The sequence below is a fragment of the Dasypus novemcinctus genome, chromosome 4 (assembly GCF_030445035.2).
Source record: "Dasypus novemcinctus isolate mDasNov1 chromosome 4, mDasNov1.1.hap2, whole genome shotgun sequence".
Lineage (NCBI taxonomy): Eukaryota > Metazoa > Chordata > Mammalia > Cingulata > Dasypodidae > Dasypus > Dasypus novemcinctus.
This window is the reverse complement of record NC_080676.1, coordinates 57,720,296-57,739,238: the sequence shown is the minus strand read 5'-3', so window position 1 is coordinate 57,739,238 and position 18,943 is coordinate 57,720,296. Positions and strand designations below refer to the sequence as shown.

General features: G+C 39.0%; 1 protein-coding gene across 1 annotated transcript in view; it reads left to right on the top strand.

The window, feature by feature from the left end:
• The window catches only part of MCCC1 (methylcrotonyl-CoA carboxylase subunit 1), an 82,345-nt gene that overhangs the window by 42,881 nt on the left and 20,521 nt on the right, over positions 1–18,943 (top strand). The window contains exons 9-14 of the mRNA XM_004464620.3: positions 3,567–3,648; positions 5,152–5,279; positions 9,251–9,434; positions 11,485–11,594; positions 12,949–13,165; positions 15,051–15,137. Of these exons, the coding sequence (XP_004464677.2) occupies positions 3,567–3,648; positions 5,152–5,279; positions 9,251–9,434; positions 11,485–11,594; positions 12,949–13,165; positions 15,051–15,137 (808 nt within the window). The remainder of the gene's footprint in view (positions 1–3,566; positions 3,649–5,151; positions 5,280–9,250; positions 9,435–11,484; positions 11,595–12,948; positions 13,166–15,050; positions 15,138–18,943) is intronic.

Sequence of the window (18,943 nt, the reverse complement as noted above, 5' to 3'; positions counted from 1 at the left end):
CTATAATCATATGCCCTTTCTTGTTCAATTATATTTGGATTCTCTTAGGAATTAAAGATTAGAGTTGTATATTGAGGATGCAGTACTCTTGTGTTTTGCATTTACCCTTTTTGATAATCTTCATTTCTTCACACAATTCCAAGCAAGTCTCCCATGTCTTCCTTTCCACCTGCAGAAATCCCTTTAGTAATTCTTATTGGACAGGCCCTTTGTTGATTAACTCTCTCAGTTTCTGTTTATCTGTGAATATTTTTAACTCTCCCTCTTTTTGAAGGACAGTTTTGCTGGATAAAGAATTTTTGACTGACACTTTTTCTCTTTCAGTACCTTCAATATATAATACCACTGCCTTCTTGCCTCCGTGGTTTCTGATGAGAAATCGGTACTTTCTCTTAATGAGGATCCCTTGTATGTGACAAATCACTTTTCTCTTGCTGCTTTCAGAATTCTTCATCTTTATCTCAGAATAGGTCTGTTAGGATGTATTCACATTGTAGTACGTTGCACTTCTTGGACATAGTATTTATGATTTTCGTAAGAGTTGGGAAATTTTCAGCCATTATTTCCTCAAATATTCTTTCTGCCCCTTTTCCCTTCTTTTCTCCTTCTGGTTCACCCATGATACATATTTGTGTGCTTCATGCTGTCACTCAAATCCCTGAGGACACTGCTCAATTTTTTCTTTTCTGTTCTTTTCTCTCTCTCTTCTTCTAAGATTTCAATTGTCCTGTTCTCTAGTTTGCTGATTAGATCTTCTGCTTGTTCAAATCTGCTGTTGTATATCTCTAGTTTATTTTTAACTTCTGTCATTGTGCCTTTCATCCACGTAATTTATTATTTTTTTATACTTTCAAATTCTTCTTTATGCTCATGCATTGTCTTCTTCATACCCTTTATTTCTTTGGCCACATTTTCCTTCATCTCCTTGAATTGAACTTCTGAGTCTCCTCTGAAGTTTTAATTCATTTCCTTGACTGAGCGATACATTCCTGTTTCTTAGTATGGCTTTTAATTTTTTACTGATGTCTTAGCATCTGATTATCTTGATGAGGTAACTCTGAAGTTGCATTTCTTCTTGTCTAGGGTTTTATTGTTAAATGGCTTTATGCCAGTGTTCTTCTTTGACACTTGGTCCAACTTATTCTAGACCTTTCAAATAGCTTATGTTTACTGTTCAGATTTTCTCAGCTCTCCTTTATCTGATTATTCCCACTGATAAGTGGTACATTTTTTTAGGAGGTACTGGGGATTGAACCTAGGACCTCATATGTGGGAACCAGGTGCCCAACTACTGAACTACACCCACTCCTCACAGTACATTTTTAAGATTGCACTTTTGTGCAATTATTTTACCTCCAGGAGAAAGCTTCCTTCCTCTGTTCCTTCTCCAGGATTTTGGTCTGTTCCATTTGTTTTTATGCAGAATTTTCTCCCCAGGCCCTATGGTTGGTTTAAATTCTCTTTCCGCTCAGTATGCCGTTTTCCTTATACTTTTCAGTTCTGGGACCTGTCCTGTCATACAGCAGTTCATTTTAAACTCCTCCCCACCTTTTTTTTTTCCCCCTGTGAGACTTTTCGGCCTCTGGTTTCTTCACTGTTAGGTTATCCCACCCTGGGGAGCCGGATGGGGACCAACCCAGAAAGGTGAATCACTTCAGAAAAGACCGTTCTGCAATGAGGTGGTCCAGCTTACTGACACTGGACTGATTTAGGGCACAACAGTTCTTGTTAGCAGTTCTGTCACTGTCTTTCCCCCAACCCCAGGGAGAACCTTTTTGTAAGCAGCACTCCTCAGCAGGTTGTGTTTTGCCCTGAGGTGTTTCACCCTGGATCTCTGTAGATTAAGCCCCGTGGCCTGGATATGTATGGAGTTCTCACTGGCTGCTCTGAGTTGCTCTATAGTCTATGTCTGCGACTCCCAAGCTGCGTGGGCCCGAATGAGGGCGAGGGAAATGGGAACCAACCAGCAATCCAGGATGGAATTTTCCTTCCTGGTATTTTTCTTTTTCTTCGATTCAGTATTTGTGGAGTCTTTCACCAGTCTCTCCTGTCCTCCAGAGTTCTAGGCAAGTAGAATTTATCCTCTTTTTTTTTGATAAATCTCTGGGGAGGCTTTTTCAGGGGATGTCTTACTTTGCGACAGTGATGACATCTTGAATGTGGTTTTTTTGTTTGTTTTTTTTTAAAGATCTATTTATTTCTCTCCACTTCCCCCACCCCCACCCCCACCCCAGTTGTCTGTTCTCTGTGTCTATTTTGCTGCATGTTCTTCTTTGTCCGCTTCTGTTGTTGTCAGCAGCATGGGAATCTGAGTCTCTTTTTTTGTTTGCATCATCTTGTTGTATCAGTTCTCCATATATGAGGCGCCATTTCTGGGCAGGCTGAACTTTCTGTCACACTGGGCTGCTCTCCTTACGGGGCGCACTCCTTGCATGTGGGGCTCCCCTACGCAGGGACACCCCTGCGTGGCAGGGCACTCCTTGCATGCATCAGCACTGCACGTGGGCCAGCTCCACACGGGTCAAGGAGGGCCGGGGTTTGAACCGCAGATCTCCCATGTGGTAGACGGATGCCCTAACCACTGGACCAAGTCTGCTTCCCTTGAATGTGTTTTTTAATGAAGAAAACTCTCTTGTTTTAACTACTCTTTCAGGTATTTCTGAAATGTATTAGTCATCTTCCTGCCTTAGAGATTATATTGTGGAGAGGATTGCTCTTGCTTGACATCTTTTGCTCCCTCAATGCTAATTGTTCACATCTCTGAGACTTCCTTGTGATAGGGTTCAGTGGATATCTGGGTGGACACTTGCTCCTAAGATTACCTGTTTTTGAATTATCTTTCTTTGGAGCCTGCTACTGCCATGGACTTCTTGCCCAGGTTATATATGTGGTTTTTTCAGTAAGTATTTCTTAAAGTCAGAAATCTAAGGTTTTTAGTTAATCAGTTTGCTACTTGTATATTGCATGCAAATTTAATTTCTGTGGCAGATTATGTAGTACTATTTAAAGTAAATGTCAACAGTAATTTCAATAAAGACTTATTTCCAAGCAGTGATTGGAAAGAGCACTGCTTTAAAATGTTAAAAGTTTTGCTTATTTATTGATATGTATTTCTTTTTAAACCTTTCTTGTTAGCTTATTAACTTGGAATCTCAAGGTTTCTTCATTATTCCAAGATAATTATTAGACACATGACCCAGATCACTTTCTCATCCTCAAATCATTGAAAGTTTTCATATTGATATATTTCATTTTAATTGACATGTAGTCATAAAAGTTACTATGTAGGTACAAATGACAAAGATGTAATTATGCTGATTAATGTCTGTAACTCATGGAAATTACAAGCAAAACCATTAAACTTTGTTATAGTGATAAACTGTGCTGTGGAAAAGTATTTCTTGATGAAATACACAACATTAGCTTTTTATTCCTGTTATCTTTTTTTTTCCTGTTACCCTTTTAATGAAATATTTGATACATAGAAATATAATATTGGATTTTAATGGGCATTTCTAGTAAACCATAGAAATGATGGAGATTTATTTGAAATATTTTTTTCATAGCCTGGAATTGAACCTGAAGTAAGGAGAAAGCTTGGCGAGGCTGCAGTCAGAGCTGCTAAAGCTGTGAATTATGTGGGAGCAGGTTTGTTAAGATTTGCTTCTAATAGAAGATAAGAAACAATCATTACTTCTCATAAGTCAAAAGAAACATAATTTTTAAATCAGTGGCTTTTTTTAAACTAGATCCACAGTAAGAAATACCTTTTATATTAAGACCTAAATATATACACAAGTTGTGTATTTATATACATATATATTTGAAACAAAAATTTATTGAACCCTCTGTGTGATGTTTGATATATTCTCTCTTGTTTCATTTTAAAATACAAACACTAAATTGATTTTATGATCCTCTAGTGGGTTGTGGCCCACATTGTGAAGAACATATATGAAACTAACTTTTGGCTAAGTGAAGAAAAGCCAAACACAGACGACCACATAGGATTTCATTTATATGAAATTCTAAAAGTGATATAAATGTAGTGACAGAAGGCCTGGGACCCAGGGGTCTAGGGAAAAGATTGACTGCAAAGAGGAACAAGAGAACATTTTGGATGAGAGAAGTGTTCTATATATGCATTAAGTGGTGATTACACAACTTTACACAGTTGTTAAAACTCAGTACAGGGAAACGGACTTGGCCCAGTCGTTAGGACGTCCGTCTACCACATGGGAAGTCTGTGGTTCAAACCCCGGACCTCCTTGACCCGTGTGGAGCTGGCCCATGCCCAGTGCTCATGCCCGCAAGGAGTGCCATGCCACACCGGGGTGTCCCCCCACGTAGGGGAGCCCCACACGCAAGGAGTGTGCCCCATAAGGAGAGCCGCCCAGTGTGAAAGAAAGTGCAGCCTGCCCAGGAATGGTGCCACACACACGGAGAGCTGACACAAGATGACACAACAAAAAGAAACAGATTCCCATGCTGCTGACAACAACAGAAGTGGACAAAGAAACAAGATGCAGCAAATAGAACAGACAACCGGGGTGGGGGGAGAGGGGAGAGAAATAAGTAAGTAAATAAATCTTAAAAAAACAAAAACTCAGTACAGTAGATTTACTTAATTTTTTATTAAAACCAGATTATACTTTTTATAGTGCTTGATAGAATGCCAACAGATCAGATATTAATATAACTTTAGTGGCTAAAAAAAATCTTTCAATGGGTTGCCAGCAAAAAGAACTTTTTAAGAACCTTTTTAAAAATACATAATCAGAAAAAAAAATGTTATTTTTATTTTTCTCCACAGGGTTAAAGGGAGATGGGATGTCTCATTATAAAGCCCCTGGGGATATTGGTGCCCTGAAGCCATATTCTCACTGCTGCAACAACTGAGACTGATTCCAAACTTGGGTTTACCATTTGTTCAAAACCTCAAGTAACCTTTTCTGTTGCTAAATTTCATGCAGCACTCTATTTTTGAGTGAGAATCCTTTGCTGCAAAACGTGATGTTTTCTTTAGGGAATGCAAAATATTTTATCACTAAATAAAGGCAGCAGTACGACCATGTGGTACATCTTGGAAGGGTTTGATTTGGCTACTGATTATGTACTATTGAAACATGACCGTTGTTTCTCATCATTCAGGAACTGTGGAGTTTATTATGGACTCAAAGCACAATTTCTACTTCATGGAGATGAATACAAGACTGCAAGTGGAACATCCTGTTACTGAGATGATCACGGGAACTGACTTGGTGGAGTGGCAGCTTAGAGTGAGTGAATGTTTTTTTCTATTAAATATCAATCTTGAGAATAAGTTAATTCTGGCCTCCTGAAAAATATGTGGTCCACCTACCAGTGCTGGTCCACAGACTATTACCAGTCCATGATGACATAAGTATAGAAATCCCAGGTAAACGTTTAGAAACTTTTAAGGTGTTTTTAACATTGCTATGACATGTTTCCTGTATTTCACAAGGTATAAAGCCCACACTGCTCCTTTACTGAAGATAGTTTCCACAGCTCTGGTCCAAATGAGAGTTACACAAAGTATATTCCATTATATATGAATAATAATAGTTCAATCTGGTTTTGTTCCCTTTATTGAAAAAAAAATAGATTTTTGTCTTAACCTCCATTTTTTATTTATTTTTTTAGGATGTGCTGGGGATTGAACCCCATACCTTGTACATGGGAGTAGGTGCTCAAACCACTGAGTTTCACCTACTCCTCTTTATTTATTTTTTTAATTGCTTTCCAAAGTAGCATCAATCTCTTCTTTTTTTTCAAATGTTGGTTTGTGTATTTTTTTAAGATTCATTAATTTTTTTATTTACTAACCCCGCCCCCTTCTCCTCATGTCTGCTCTATGTGTCCATTCGCTGTGTGTTCTTCTTTATCTACTTGCATTCTCATTAGGCAGCTCCAGGAACCAATCGTGGGACCTTCTGGAGTGGGAAAGAGGCAGTTACTCTCTTGTGCCACCTTAACTCCCAGTTCTGCTACATCTTATTTTCTCTCCTGTGTCTCTTGTTGCATCATCTTGCTGCACCACCTCTCCCCATCGGCCAGCACTCCTGTGCAGAGTGGCTTTCCCACACAAGGTGGCATTCCCACACATGGTGGGACTCCTGCACGGGGCAGCTTTCCCATGTGGGCTAGCACTCCATGTGGGCCAGCTTGCCCTCACCAGGAGGCCCTAGGCATCGAACCCTGGACCTCCTATATGGTAGATGGGAGCCCAGTTGGTTGAGCCACATCCATTTCTCAGTCTGTTCTCAGTCTCTTTGGGATTCTTGGTTCTTTTTTGTATCTTGAATCTAAATTGCTTTTTCCACATTGTGATGTTGAAATATTGATGATTTTGTCTTTTCAGAACTTCTGTGGACAATATTATGATGTTCCTTTTGCTAGTTCATTGGGGGTGAGTGGTGGTTCTAATTGAGCAAAAAGACTTCTGAGCCTCCAAAGCCTTGGAAACTAATGAAAACAAGGCACATCAGACTATAAAAGTTAGTGAGCATCAAGGAAAAGGAGCATATTTTTTCTTAAGCAGCTTTAACGTTCTTAGGTAACCAAGAAGGGCTAGAATTTTAAAGTAGGAAGTGTGTTAGTCAGCTGAAAGGGTGATGATGCAAAATACCAGAAATCTGTTGACTTTTATAAAGGGTATTTATTTGGAATAAAACTTTATAGTTACCAGGCCATAAAGCATAAGTTACTTTCCTCGTCAGAGTTTGTTGCCCCATGTTGGAGCAAGGTGGCTGCTGCTCTCTGCAAGGGCTCAGGCTTCCTCTTCTTAAGTCTCCATGGTCCCAGCTTCTTCAGTACCAGGTGTAGGATAGGATAAGTCTTATCTCTCTCCCAGGGCTCATTTCTCTCTGGGCTCAGCTGCTCTGTTCTCTTTACAAGCTTAGCTATAGACTATCAGGCAAATAGCTCATCTCTCTTCCCGGGGCCTCTGCTGTGTCTAGCGAAGCCTTCTCTCTTTCCTCGTGTATCTGCTTCTCTATGTATTTACTTCCTGGGGTTCCAGCATTAAAAATGCCAACTAACTTTGGTGCCTTGTCATTTTCTCTGTGAGTCCCTGCCCACCAAGGAGGCAGAGACTCAACATCCTACTGAAATGGCCCAGTCAAAGCCTTAATCATTATTTGATCAAGTAAAAGTTAAACCTCTGAATCCAATGTACTCTAATATGCCCAGAGGAACAGACCAATTTAAAACATAATCTAATATCTATTTTTGGAATTCATAATATCAAACTGCTACAGAAAGGATAAAAGGTTTCTAAGGGTTAAGGAAAGAGAAAGTTTTGGGGGGTTAGGAAAATCAGAAGCTACTTCTTTCTGAAATTAAAGAATTTGTCCTAGTTTGCCAAGTTGTTCCAGAAAAAAAACAGACTTTTATCATCTGGGGAGGGATCCTACAGCTCAGGGAACAATCCTGGACATGGTTTATAGGGATCAAGGCACTTTGGTGTCTGGCTTCCAAGCAGAGGTAAAACAAGAGACTTGCCCCTGGTAAATCCAAGACCTTTCCCAGTATTTGGAGACTTCCAGGAATGAGGGTTCAGTGATGTAAACAGCCAGGGTCCAGGCTGCAGGTGCAGATGGTTAGCAGTGTCTAGGTGAAGCTGGGTGAAAAGGTTCAAGTCCTAGTGGTTCCAAAGAGATAATATGTAAGCCTGAGAGAACTCAGATGGCACAGAATTCCAAATACTCAGAGACGTGGTATCTCTGGGCTCTGTGGAAGTTCCTTTTGGGCTCAAGTAGAAGCAGCCTCAGAGGAAAATAGGCAAAGATAAGCCAGGTTGTAATGGGGCTCTCTGGTCAGAAATAAGATCACATCTTGGAATATTAACACAGAACACATTGCCATCCTTTTCTTTCTTTTTTTAAATTTTTAAAAATTTTTTGTGAGGTATCAGGAATTGAATCCAGGACCTCATATGTGGCAAGCCGGCTCTCAACCACTGAGCCACATCGGCTTCCCTGAGTTGGTTTTTTCATTTGTTTTACTTGTTTATTTCTGTTTTCTCAGGAGGCACCGGGAACCGAACCTGGGACATCCTATATGGGAGGTGGGAGCTCAACTGCTTAAGCCACAGCTGCTCCCCCTTTTCCTTTTTTATATTAAAATTGAATTCTTTGTTAAAACATAAAAGATTATTTCATTGTAAAGAGTAAGAACGAAATGATAATACCTAACTCTTTAATCATGCTGGCTAATTCTGGTCACTTTTCTCTGAAGCATAGGCAAGTTAAAGAAACTAGGTCTACGTTACATAGTTTAGAGTCAGAATTTGGCAATATGGCTTCATAGTCTGTGGTTTAAAACACTGTGCCATAAAGGCATTCAATTTAATTTATTTTTCCAATCATTCATAGCTGGTGTGGTTCCTGATCTTTCCTATTTACCAATTCAAAGAGAGGAAACCTTTGACTGTTTTATGCTCATCTATTTAGTTAAATGTCATGCTAAGTTACTTAAGAGTTTTATCTTCTTTTTTTCCAGTATCTATATTTTCTCAGGGTTATCATTTTCTCATCTTGAGGAAAACCTCAAGAGGAGAGAGAGAGTGTCCTCTAATAAACTTTTCCAAGTTATACTAATCGAAGGCAGAGAACTGTCATATTGGTTCATAATAGCCAAACTAATAATAATTACAGAAATGATAAACAATAGTCGTCATTTTTATAACCTAGTATTATGCAGTATTACAAACATAAACTTGAAAAGCTGCTGTGGTCCTCTTTCTGTTTTGCTCTATCACTCACTTGCTGATGTAGATTGCACAGTAGGATGGCTGATGCCACATGGAGTCCATGGCTCTGCACCTAATAATTTACTATAAAAAAGATTGTTTGGGAACTGAATACTGATTTTTACAAGAAAACTGGGAAGTTCTTGCCAGTAAGAAATTTTTGTCTTGATTATATTTAGTAAACCCTGATTTTTTTATACTTATAATTTACCATTTTTCTACTTAAGAACTCTAGAAATCCACTGTAATTACTAGGCTATTCCCAAGCAACATCCAGTTTTTTTTAACACTTTGTTTTGTTTTATTTTGTTTATGCCCAAAACTGGAGAGGGTGGATGAAATAAAAGTTTTCATTTGGCTCCATATTAAACCCAAATGTATATTTTATGTAGGAAAAAAGCAAGACCATCAATTTACTAAGGTTCATATCTGCTAAAAGGTTGACTTTCACAAGAAGCCCATACTCTGCTATTACAGATTGCAGCAGGAGAAAAGATCCCTTTGAGCCAGGAAGAAATAACCCTGCAGGGCCATGCCTTTGAAGCTAGAATATACGCAGAAGATCCTAACAATAACTTCATGCCGGGAGCCGGGCCGTTGGTGCATCTCTCTACCCCTCAAGCAGACCTGTCCACTAGGATTGAAACTGGAGTCCGGCAAGGTACAGTGGAAATTTAAAGTCTCTTTTTGAATTTTGTTATTTTGGACAGAGTCTTATAAAAATGTTTAGTGTGCTTTAAAAATAAAAAGTTGGAGCAGATATAGCTCAGCTGGTTGAGCACCTGCTTCCCATGTACAAGATCCCAGTTTCCATCCCCAGTACCTTTTATAAAAGGGGTGTGGATAGGGGCGGGGGGTGGTTGGGTTGATTTTTCATTTACTTTCTAATTTTCTTCTGGAATAATTAATTTTAAAGAACGACTAGTATTCTTAATGCATTCTTCATTTGACATGTGGCAGTACTTGGTCTCAAAGCAACAAGGATTTTGTGTCTACTGTTTTTTTTTTTTTTACTTTGCATAGTTCCAAAAATGATTTAAGAGGACTGATACCTACTATGTTTTATGTACTCTGCTTTTGAGGGACATAAAGTCCAGCTGGAGAATCAAGATATAATTTAAGTACCAGGTAAATAACAAGCAAAGAAAGAAACAACAGTAAAAAATAATGTAAGCGCTATCACAGTTCAGCATATGATTACTAGCAGTGTTCACAGCTAACAGTCACGTGGCACTTAACTGTGAACAGGCACTGTTGCAAGTGATTTTTGCATATATGGGCTTCTCTAACCATGAGAACTACCCTATGAGTAGACATCATCATCCCCATTTTATAGATAAGGAAAACAAGGCACAGAGTATTTGTGTGGCTTGCTCTAGGTGACCCTTGGAGTCAGGATTCAGACTCAGGAAGTCTGGCTCCAAAGTCCATGCTCTGAGCCACCGCTGCCTACTGCCATCTTAATTTCCATTGCCACAGGAGTTAAACATAAGTTGAGTGATGGGATATGGCAGTTCTCAGGGCTAAAAGGTATGTCAGGCTGATATAATCAGGACAAGTTTTTAAGGGAAAATATGGAGTAGTGGGTAGGATTTAAGTAGGTAGATTTTTCAGCATAAGGAAAAGTGAAAGAAAAAAGTTATGTTCGAGGAGCTGTAAGAAAATAGGTGTGGCTGGAGAAGAGAGTTCAGGAAGGTGAGTAGTTGAAGATGTGGCTGGAGACTTAGGTTGAGGGCAAATCATACAGGATCTTGAAAACCCAAATGAGGAATTATGTCTTCATGATAAATTGGTAGTGTTTTGAGAGCTCTGGCTTGTCTGCAACAAGATTTGGTAGTCAATAATCTTTTGGGCAGGCAGGGCTTGTGGCATAATTTAAGGTTCTTAAGGAAGGGACTGTGCCTTTTGTGTCTATATTTGCAACTCCTTGCTCAAACATAGGCCTTGGGGTTTAATGTGTGTTCATGAGTGAGCGAGTGGGTGAATGAATGAATGAGAAAGTGTAATTCAACTCCTTGATTTTATAGATGAAGACCCTCGGGTTCAGAGAGGTTAAGCAGCCTGCCCAAATCACAAAAAGATACTAGAATAGTATTCTTTATAGTATATATCACATCCTATCAACTTGAACCACTTTTAACCAGTGAAATGTGTTGTCGTTCAGATTCTTGTTGTCTAGGACTCTATCCACTATAGGAATGACTGGGGTCATATTTTTAATGGCTCTGCTAGGCATGGCACTTGGCTTTTTATTGACAATCCTCCTAGAGGAATTATTATCCTTATTTTACTAATAAGGAAACTGAGCGGTTGGAGGGAGGGAGGGGGTGAGGGTGAGGCAATGCCAAGGGCCGAGAAGTAAATGTGAGGTGAGAGGATAGAGGATGTTTGCATGGGCTTCTAAGCCCAGAAGAAGGAAGGACAGGGAAAACCAGCCTGGGTGTTATTGAGTCCCCATGTTAGGGCCTTATGCTCTCACATGGCTATACCCTCATTAGACTTCTGGTGAATTTTTAAATCCCCTATGAGCCTCAGTTTTCTCGTGAATAAATTAGTGATAATGATATCCACCTTGCAGGAGCTTGTGAAGAACAAGTGGGAAAATGTACATACATAAAGCCCCAAAGAACCTCTTGCTTATTACCATGTGCTCATATTTTATCTCTCTAGGGTTTTGGCTTTGAGTGGTAACTGTAGTTTTCTCATGTCAGGAGATAACGTTTCAGTGCATTATGACCCCATGATTGCGAAGCTGGTCGTGTGGGGTGCGGATCGCCAGGTGGCCTTGACGAAACTGAGGTCCAGCCTCCGTCAGTACAATGTGAGTGATCTGGGGTCATATTGATGACCCTGATGGCCTTTGCATCTTTGCTGCCAAGTATGTCTGTCACAACTGGTCAGGCTTTGTTCCTGTCAGAGCCTTGGTCTTCTCAATTTATTTTCACATATGCCACAAACAAAATAACCTCGCGTGGAGGAATTGGCCCTGGATAACGCTAGGGTTTCAGAACTTTTTGATTTCAGTTAGAAAAGACACTAACAGTGTCAGTGTTTAAACTTCAGTGAAATCCTCTGTGAAATTCTTATTCATTCTGTAGATAAGCCAGCTTCAAAAGAGTGACCTGCAATCTATTATATTATCTCCATAGGGAAGAAAATTTGATACAGTTTGATAGAGCTTGTTGCATTTCTGTAGCACATTAATTTCCTTGGTGTAGGAGTCCATATTGATGTGGCTTCATAAAAGGATTTTTTCTTACCTTATGAGATTCAAATTGTTAGATGTTATTAATTTGATCAAACCTCTGATCTCTGTGGCTCTATTCACACCAGCCTCCTCCGTCCTATTTAAATAGGACCCCTTGCTGTTCTCTATCCCTTTAGCCAGGTAGATTTTTCTTTAAACACCTGACATTATATTAGATATTTATTTAGTGCCTGTCTCCCTCCCTAAAATGTAAGCTCTGTGAGAAGAGCGACATTGGCTGTTTTGTTTCTTACTGCGTCCCCAGTGCCTGGATCAGAGCCTGGTACCTAAAAGATGCTCAGTAATTGGTTCTTATAGGAATGCATGAATGAATGAATAAATGAACAAATGAACCTGAGTCTCAAATGGTTGATTTTACCTTTGCTCTTATTGATTGGGTTGGCTTTGATTAGTTTTATACTTTAATTTGTTATATCAATGTATAAAATTTGGATCTTAGTGTTGGAAGGAAGCTCTCTTCTGGGTCATTTAATCCTATCCCCTATTTGATGAAACAATCCTATCTGCTATCTGTAGTCTTCCTGATTTGTGGGAGTGTTTCTGAGTGACACCTTTCCACATCTTGCAAATGAATTTCTTTTATGTTTTTTAATTTTTAGTGTTTCCCTAACCTTTTTTTTAAAAGTCTCCATGCCACCTACTTGAATGCCATTTACTCTGTCCTCTTTGTCATATTAAAAGATAGTGTTTAAAACCAAAAAGAAAACAAACAAAAGGTAGTTTTAAGTGTTAAATTCAGATATGCAGTGCTGATAGTGTTTTTTGGTGGTTTGTTTTGTTTTGCTTTTCTTGAGAATTATCCTTAGTAGAAGGTTCTTAGTAGAAAGAGTAGTTGCCATACAGATGTTTTCCTGAATATGTTACTTTCCCTACTCAGTAGGTACTGGGGGCTTTGTTCTCTTCCTAGATTGTCGGACTGCACACCAACATTGACTTCTTACTCAGCCTGTCTGGCCACCCAATGTTTGAGGCTGGGAATGTGCACACGAATTTCATCCCTCAACACCACAGAGAATTGTTTCCCACTCGGAAGGCCACAGCCAAGGAGTGTTTATGCCAGGCAGCTCTGGGTCTCATTCTCAAGGAGAAAGCTATGACCAATGCTTTCAAACTTCAGACATCAGGTAGGAAATGCTTTTCTCTTTCCTGTGTTTGTGAGATTTTATGAATCCTCATTGACCATGTTTTTTTTTTCCTTTAGGCCACTTTTATCCCCTTTCCTCTCTCAGTGATTGATACTATCCTTTGTTACTATGTTTTTTAAAATATGAAGTAAAGCTATCCACACATTATAGATGTACCATAAACAATTTTTAATCTATTCAATATGTCTTAACTAATCCCCTTACCTTGTTGAAATGGGTCTCTTTGCAGCCAAACACTAATTCTTCCTACATTGCATGCTGATCCTTCCCAACTTCTTTTGCTTGCCACTCTTCATGGCTAACTTTGTTATAGCCTCTGTACCTGCAGCAGCTTAATTGGTCCTGGGGACCAGAGACAGAACACTGCAGCTCTCCATGCCCTTGGGCTCCCTAATTGTTGAGGTATTCCCTGCTCTCTTTCCCGTTCTGTGATTGATTTCTGTCTATCTAGATACCTAGGTACTAAGTAATTTGTAAAATCCTAGCACAGGACAGACCATGGCAAGGATTCATTAATGAGATATACACATCCCCCCTTTAGCATCCCCACTAAATTGTTGCCAAAACCACTTCTCAAACATCTCAGGAAGTCAGAAATTCATTACCTCATGGGGTAGCTTATTACAGTTTCAGGCAGCTCTCCATTAGAAAGTTCATTCGTCAAAATTGAGCCAGAATCTTCCCTCATAATATTTTTTCAAATATTTCTGGCTTTTGAAACAAACAGAAAAAAAATACTTAATTCATTTGTCCCTTTGTTATTTAGGATCTTTAATTTTAAAATTTGTACAATAAAGCTATATTGAAAGTTTAAAATGTGTAACTAGTTCTTTAGGAGATTTGTATTGTCCTTATTTTGTTCTCCTACAGTAGATGAAAATGCATCTAACTGGGCCCCCAGTTTCCTAAGCCCAAACTTGTCATTCTTAATAGAAAGTCTCCTCTTATTCTCACCTTCTGTATTAGGGTTCTCTAGGGAAACAACCAACAGGAGATATCTGTAAATTGTATGAGACTTTATAAAATTGTGTCACGCAACCACGGGGATACACAAGTCCAGATTCCGGAGGGCAGGCTGCAAGCCAGGGGTTCAGATGAAGGTCCTTGTTGAATTCCCCAGGAGATGCTGGCTATCTGAAGTAGAGATGGAGATTCTCTGAATGCTGAAATCACTTCTCCTTTCAAGGCCTTCAGCTGATAGGATAAAGTCACTCATTGCTGAAGGCTATTTCTTCAGTTGATTATAGATGTAATCAGCCATCTATGCTGTCAACTCACTGATGATAAAAGTCCATGAAATGCCCTTGTATTACATTGAGCCCAGTGTTTGCTTGACCAAACAACTAGGCATTGTTACCTGACTGAGTTGACACATTAGCCAAACCTTCACACCTTCCATTTTAAAATTTATAATTGGCACACTTATGAGCTTCAGAATAAATCACTTCAGTTTAGCTATGCAATGGGCTCCTGGGTATTGTCAAACATAGGATGTACACTCAGACTCCCAAAGGAGTTAGACTGGTAACATAAGGGTTAAAGAGCCCAGGTGAAAGAAGAATAGCAAGTGGTAGAGATTTTAGTGACCTGCAATGCCCTACCCAGAGTGGGCAGCCACAGTGCCTTTAATTGCCACCAGTGGATGAGAGTTTAGGTTGCAAGTGTTTTAATTTGTCAAGAGTATCTGGGATTTAATTGAGATTTAATTGAAAGCATCTAATTTAAATTTAAAACAATGGAATGAATAAAGAAAACACATTTGACCTGTCAGTTTAGAACCTTTGTTTTTAGATTTTGTTTTGCAAGTGTGTATTTAGTAGCCTTAATGTTCATAAATTTGTTAATGAATTTTAAAATTTTCTAGATCAATTCTCTCCATTTGCATCCAGCAGTGGAAGACGTCTAAATATCTGTTACACCAGAAACATGATTCTTAGGGATGATAAAAATGGTAAGTAATGTTTCATTTAAAGATAAAGGTGATTCACAGAAATCTCCACATTTACCTGAACAAAAGGGTTTACAATCAGTTACATTTTTTAAAATGCCTAGCCTAAACACTGGAAGGAAATGTGCCAAAATAATGGAATTCATTAACTCTGGGCAGTGGAGCTAATGGCATTTCTTTTTCTTTCACTTTTTCTATATTTTTAAAATATTCTAAAAATAAGGCATATGATATAGGAGATGTATAAAGCATACATAGAAAAAAGACTGTAATGAAAAATGCCATGATGCTAGGATGGATACCATTGGGTGATAGGATTTCAGGCAACCCTTTTTTTTCTTGCTTCTTTGTTCTTTCCTTGCATTGCAGTTTTTCTACAAAGAGAATATGTTACTTTTAAATTTTAAAAAATCCGAAACTATGTCAGAGAAGGAGGATTACTTACTGCTCAAGCAGTGTTTACAGTTGAAATTAGTCACTAAAGAGCTATAATTTATTAAGCACCTCATCACATGTAAATTTATACCTTCACAACAACTTGATGAGGGGGAGTTACTGTTGTACCCACATACATATGATGAAACTGAGGCAAGGAGGTAAAGTAACTTACTCAAGGCTAGTAAGTGGCAGAGTCTGATTGACACCCTTTCTTTCTGACCTTGACTCCCTTGCTAGTTCTGCCAGTTTTCCAGGTAGAGATTTGATTTTTGACTGAAAACTAATTTGGTTGGCTCCAGGTGGGAGCTGATTGATTTTAATTGAATTCGGATAGAGGCTGACTCCTGAGCCAGAGGGCAGTTTATTAATTTATGGCTGGAATGCTGTGCCACGGAGACCAGAATCTTGAGATAGCTGGTGACTGTCTCTTCTACTGCAGGACAAAGTGCGTAGGAAGTTGGGTGGGTACAGAGTCAGAGCTGGGAGTGCTGTACAACCTTGAATGTCAGGCATCATTGAACTATATTAGCTGCATAGAATATGCCTACAAGGTAGAATAGAATCCTCCTTCCCTGGACAGGGTAGGATTTTCCTTATCTCGTTCTATTTGGGCCATCACTCATTTATTAACACATTCTTTGTTCATAAAAGTTGATTAGGCTAAAGTTATTCCACATGGTCCTTATCTTAAGTACATTGAGTACTTCCTAAACCTAAGTATAGAAAGTTTGCAAACTTCTCTTCTATGGTTACATTCTGTAAATGGGCTGACCCATCCATTTTATGCTGATGTATTTACTCATTCCATTCTAAAAAAACAGCCTCCAAAATCTGAAGGTTTTATATCTTACTCTTGCGTTTTGTATACAGTATCAGGAACAGTAAAATTTCAGGGGCCTTTTTAATCTAAATGAAGCAGAAGAATCATGGGTGTGATTATAATTCAAATGAGCTAACTATTTTTGGCTTATAACTTCATTGAGCTGTACTTTGTATATGCTGCAGGGTTTTCTGAAGTTTAAAAAAATAGCTTTAATTAAAGAACAAATAGATACATTGTTGAAAAACCAACATGATTACTGTTCACTATACCCTCTTGGTGATATTCTATGAAAATAATCCAATTCTGAATGTAACCCCTTTCAGAAATCTTATGATGCACCTCTTACAAATGCCAATCAGAAGCTAGCATGGTTGAATAAGAGAGTAGACCAAACAGGAAACCTAAGGGCCTAAAAGCATTTGCAAATCTCAAATGGAGCCAACTTCTAATCATCTGAATGAGATTTAAAATACTAGGGTATTTTAAATATTAAAGGCTTGAAAACTGTTCTTACTTTGTTACCAGTGGCCATGTTTCACAAAACCCTGCCCTACCCTTAGTATTACAATAGCTAAGATTTATTGTTTGGAATGAGCCTGATACTCTGTTAAGTACTTGTCAAGGATTATTTCATTTGCATTTTCAAAACAGGCTAATGAGACAGGCGCTATTATTAGTGTCAAGGTTACAAATTAGTTATTTTCCAAAAGTAATTGGTGGAACCAAGATTTGAACCCACACTGCAGGGTACAAGTGCTTTCCTAATACTGCACCATGCTCAACTTTCATATCTTATTAAACATAAAAGAAGATACTTCAGGTTCTCTTGTAGGAGATAAAACACAAGTTAAGTTGCCTGTAATATATAAAAGAATTTTGTTTTCCCAGCAGTGACCTTACTGTGATTCTAATAGCATTTATGTTAGCAACCACTCACTCTGGGTTTCTAGGTTCTTGGCTATATCACATAAAGTAATTTTAAGGACTAGCCATAGAGTAGGCAAGGGAGTAAAGAGTTTATTAAGAAACAAGAAAAGAGATAATACACACTCCAGCCATGGGTACAAGCGTGTTACAGGGTGAGGCGCATGTGTGGGGCCCTGGGGTAGATATTTTTAAGACCTTCCTCCTCCCCCTTATTATTGTGGCAGCAGAGAGAAGTCAGTGTTCACAGTATTGAAGGCCAGGACATGAGACTTCTCTGAGAAGGAAGATTTATTACAACTGGCCGGGCCCAGCAGACTTCTGTCCAAAAATCTGAGCCTAGAGCAAGATTTCCAGGTCCTTTTTATGCAGAGGATTTAGGAGCAGGGGTCAAGCAGCGCTTCTGGTGCAGAAAGAACTTTCTTTGTTAGATCAGGTTTCAGTTTTTTAGGGTCTGGGGGTTTGTTTGGACACCAGGTAAGCATGAATTAACATACTGCCCACATTCCATCTGAATGCAAGCTCCAATACACATTTGGTCTACATCCTTTCTGAATATACAAAGCCTATAGAGTCTATTATCACTTAATTGGCTTTCCGAAAACTAGGCAAACTTGGGTATAGAATTAGATAAGTTTGAATACACGCACAAACCAATACACACACAGGCCACATGATTCTCCCCTTGGATGCCTACTTAAGTGTGTTAAGCTTTGGCATCACTGTTGTCAGAGTTATGAGGTGGGTGGCTGTCTGTGTTCTGATTGTATTATTTATCAAATTATGTACTTTAGCTATTATTAAGGGGAGGAAGCAGGGAAGTATGATGAGAGCATGGGAGGAGTTTCAGCTGCTCACTACTTTGACTGCCCTTTTTCTTTTTTCCACCAATTTTATAGGAGGGTTTAATGATAAAGTCCTTGGGGAATATTCGGGGCTCCTTCTGACCTCAGGAGGAAGTTCCCTTCCAAGTGGCAGAATCTTGAGGAGGGTCTTCCAGCAGCTATCCTGGGGGACACTGATGTCCGCATGGACTCCTTGCCAGGTTTCAGATCCATCTATTGATTTTCTGTCTTACTAGCCTGCTTTATTTCTTTCCTCAGAGAGTTTATACCTTTAATCTTGAAGGGTTGCTGAAGGGAGATGATCTTTTTTCTGTAGCTACTTCCTGCTGGTTAGGAGCAGTCGGCCCTACCTGACAAGGTGTAAACTCTCTTACTATTATATTTTGGTTGGAGGAAACCGGATCTGGCATCCTGGGTGAAGCTGGATGTATTTCCCATATGGCTAACAAGATGTTGGTTCTGGAAGAAGTAAATTTGATTAGAATTCTGTGAGTATATGGTTTTACAAGGGAACACTGGATCACAGAAGTAGAAGAGGTCAGGTGCCTGCAAAGGCTGCGTTTTTCCAAAGTTGGTAGAAAACGATATCCTTTTTTTTTCAGTAGAATGGGAAGAAGTATTGTATTTTAGTTAAGTTAAAGGAGATGAAAACAGACAAGGTTTTTTGTTGTTTTTTTTTTAAGGCATTTGGGCTAGAGTTCGAGGGAACAAGTGACTTTGACACACACTACTTAGATTTTTTTGAAGAGGTATTTCAGGCTGTCCAGTGACTGGCATTT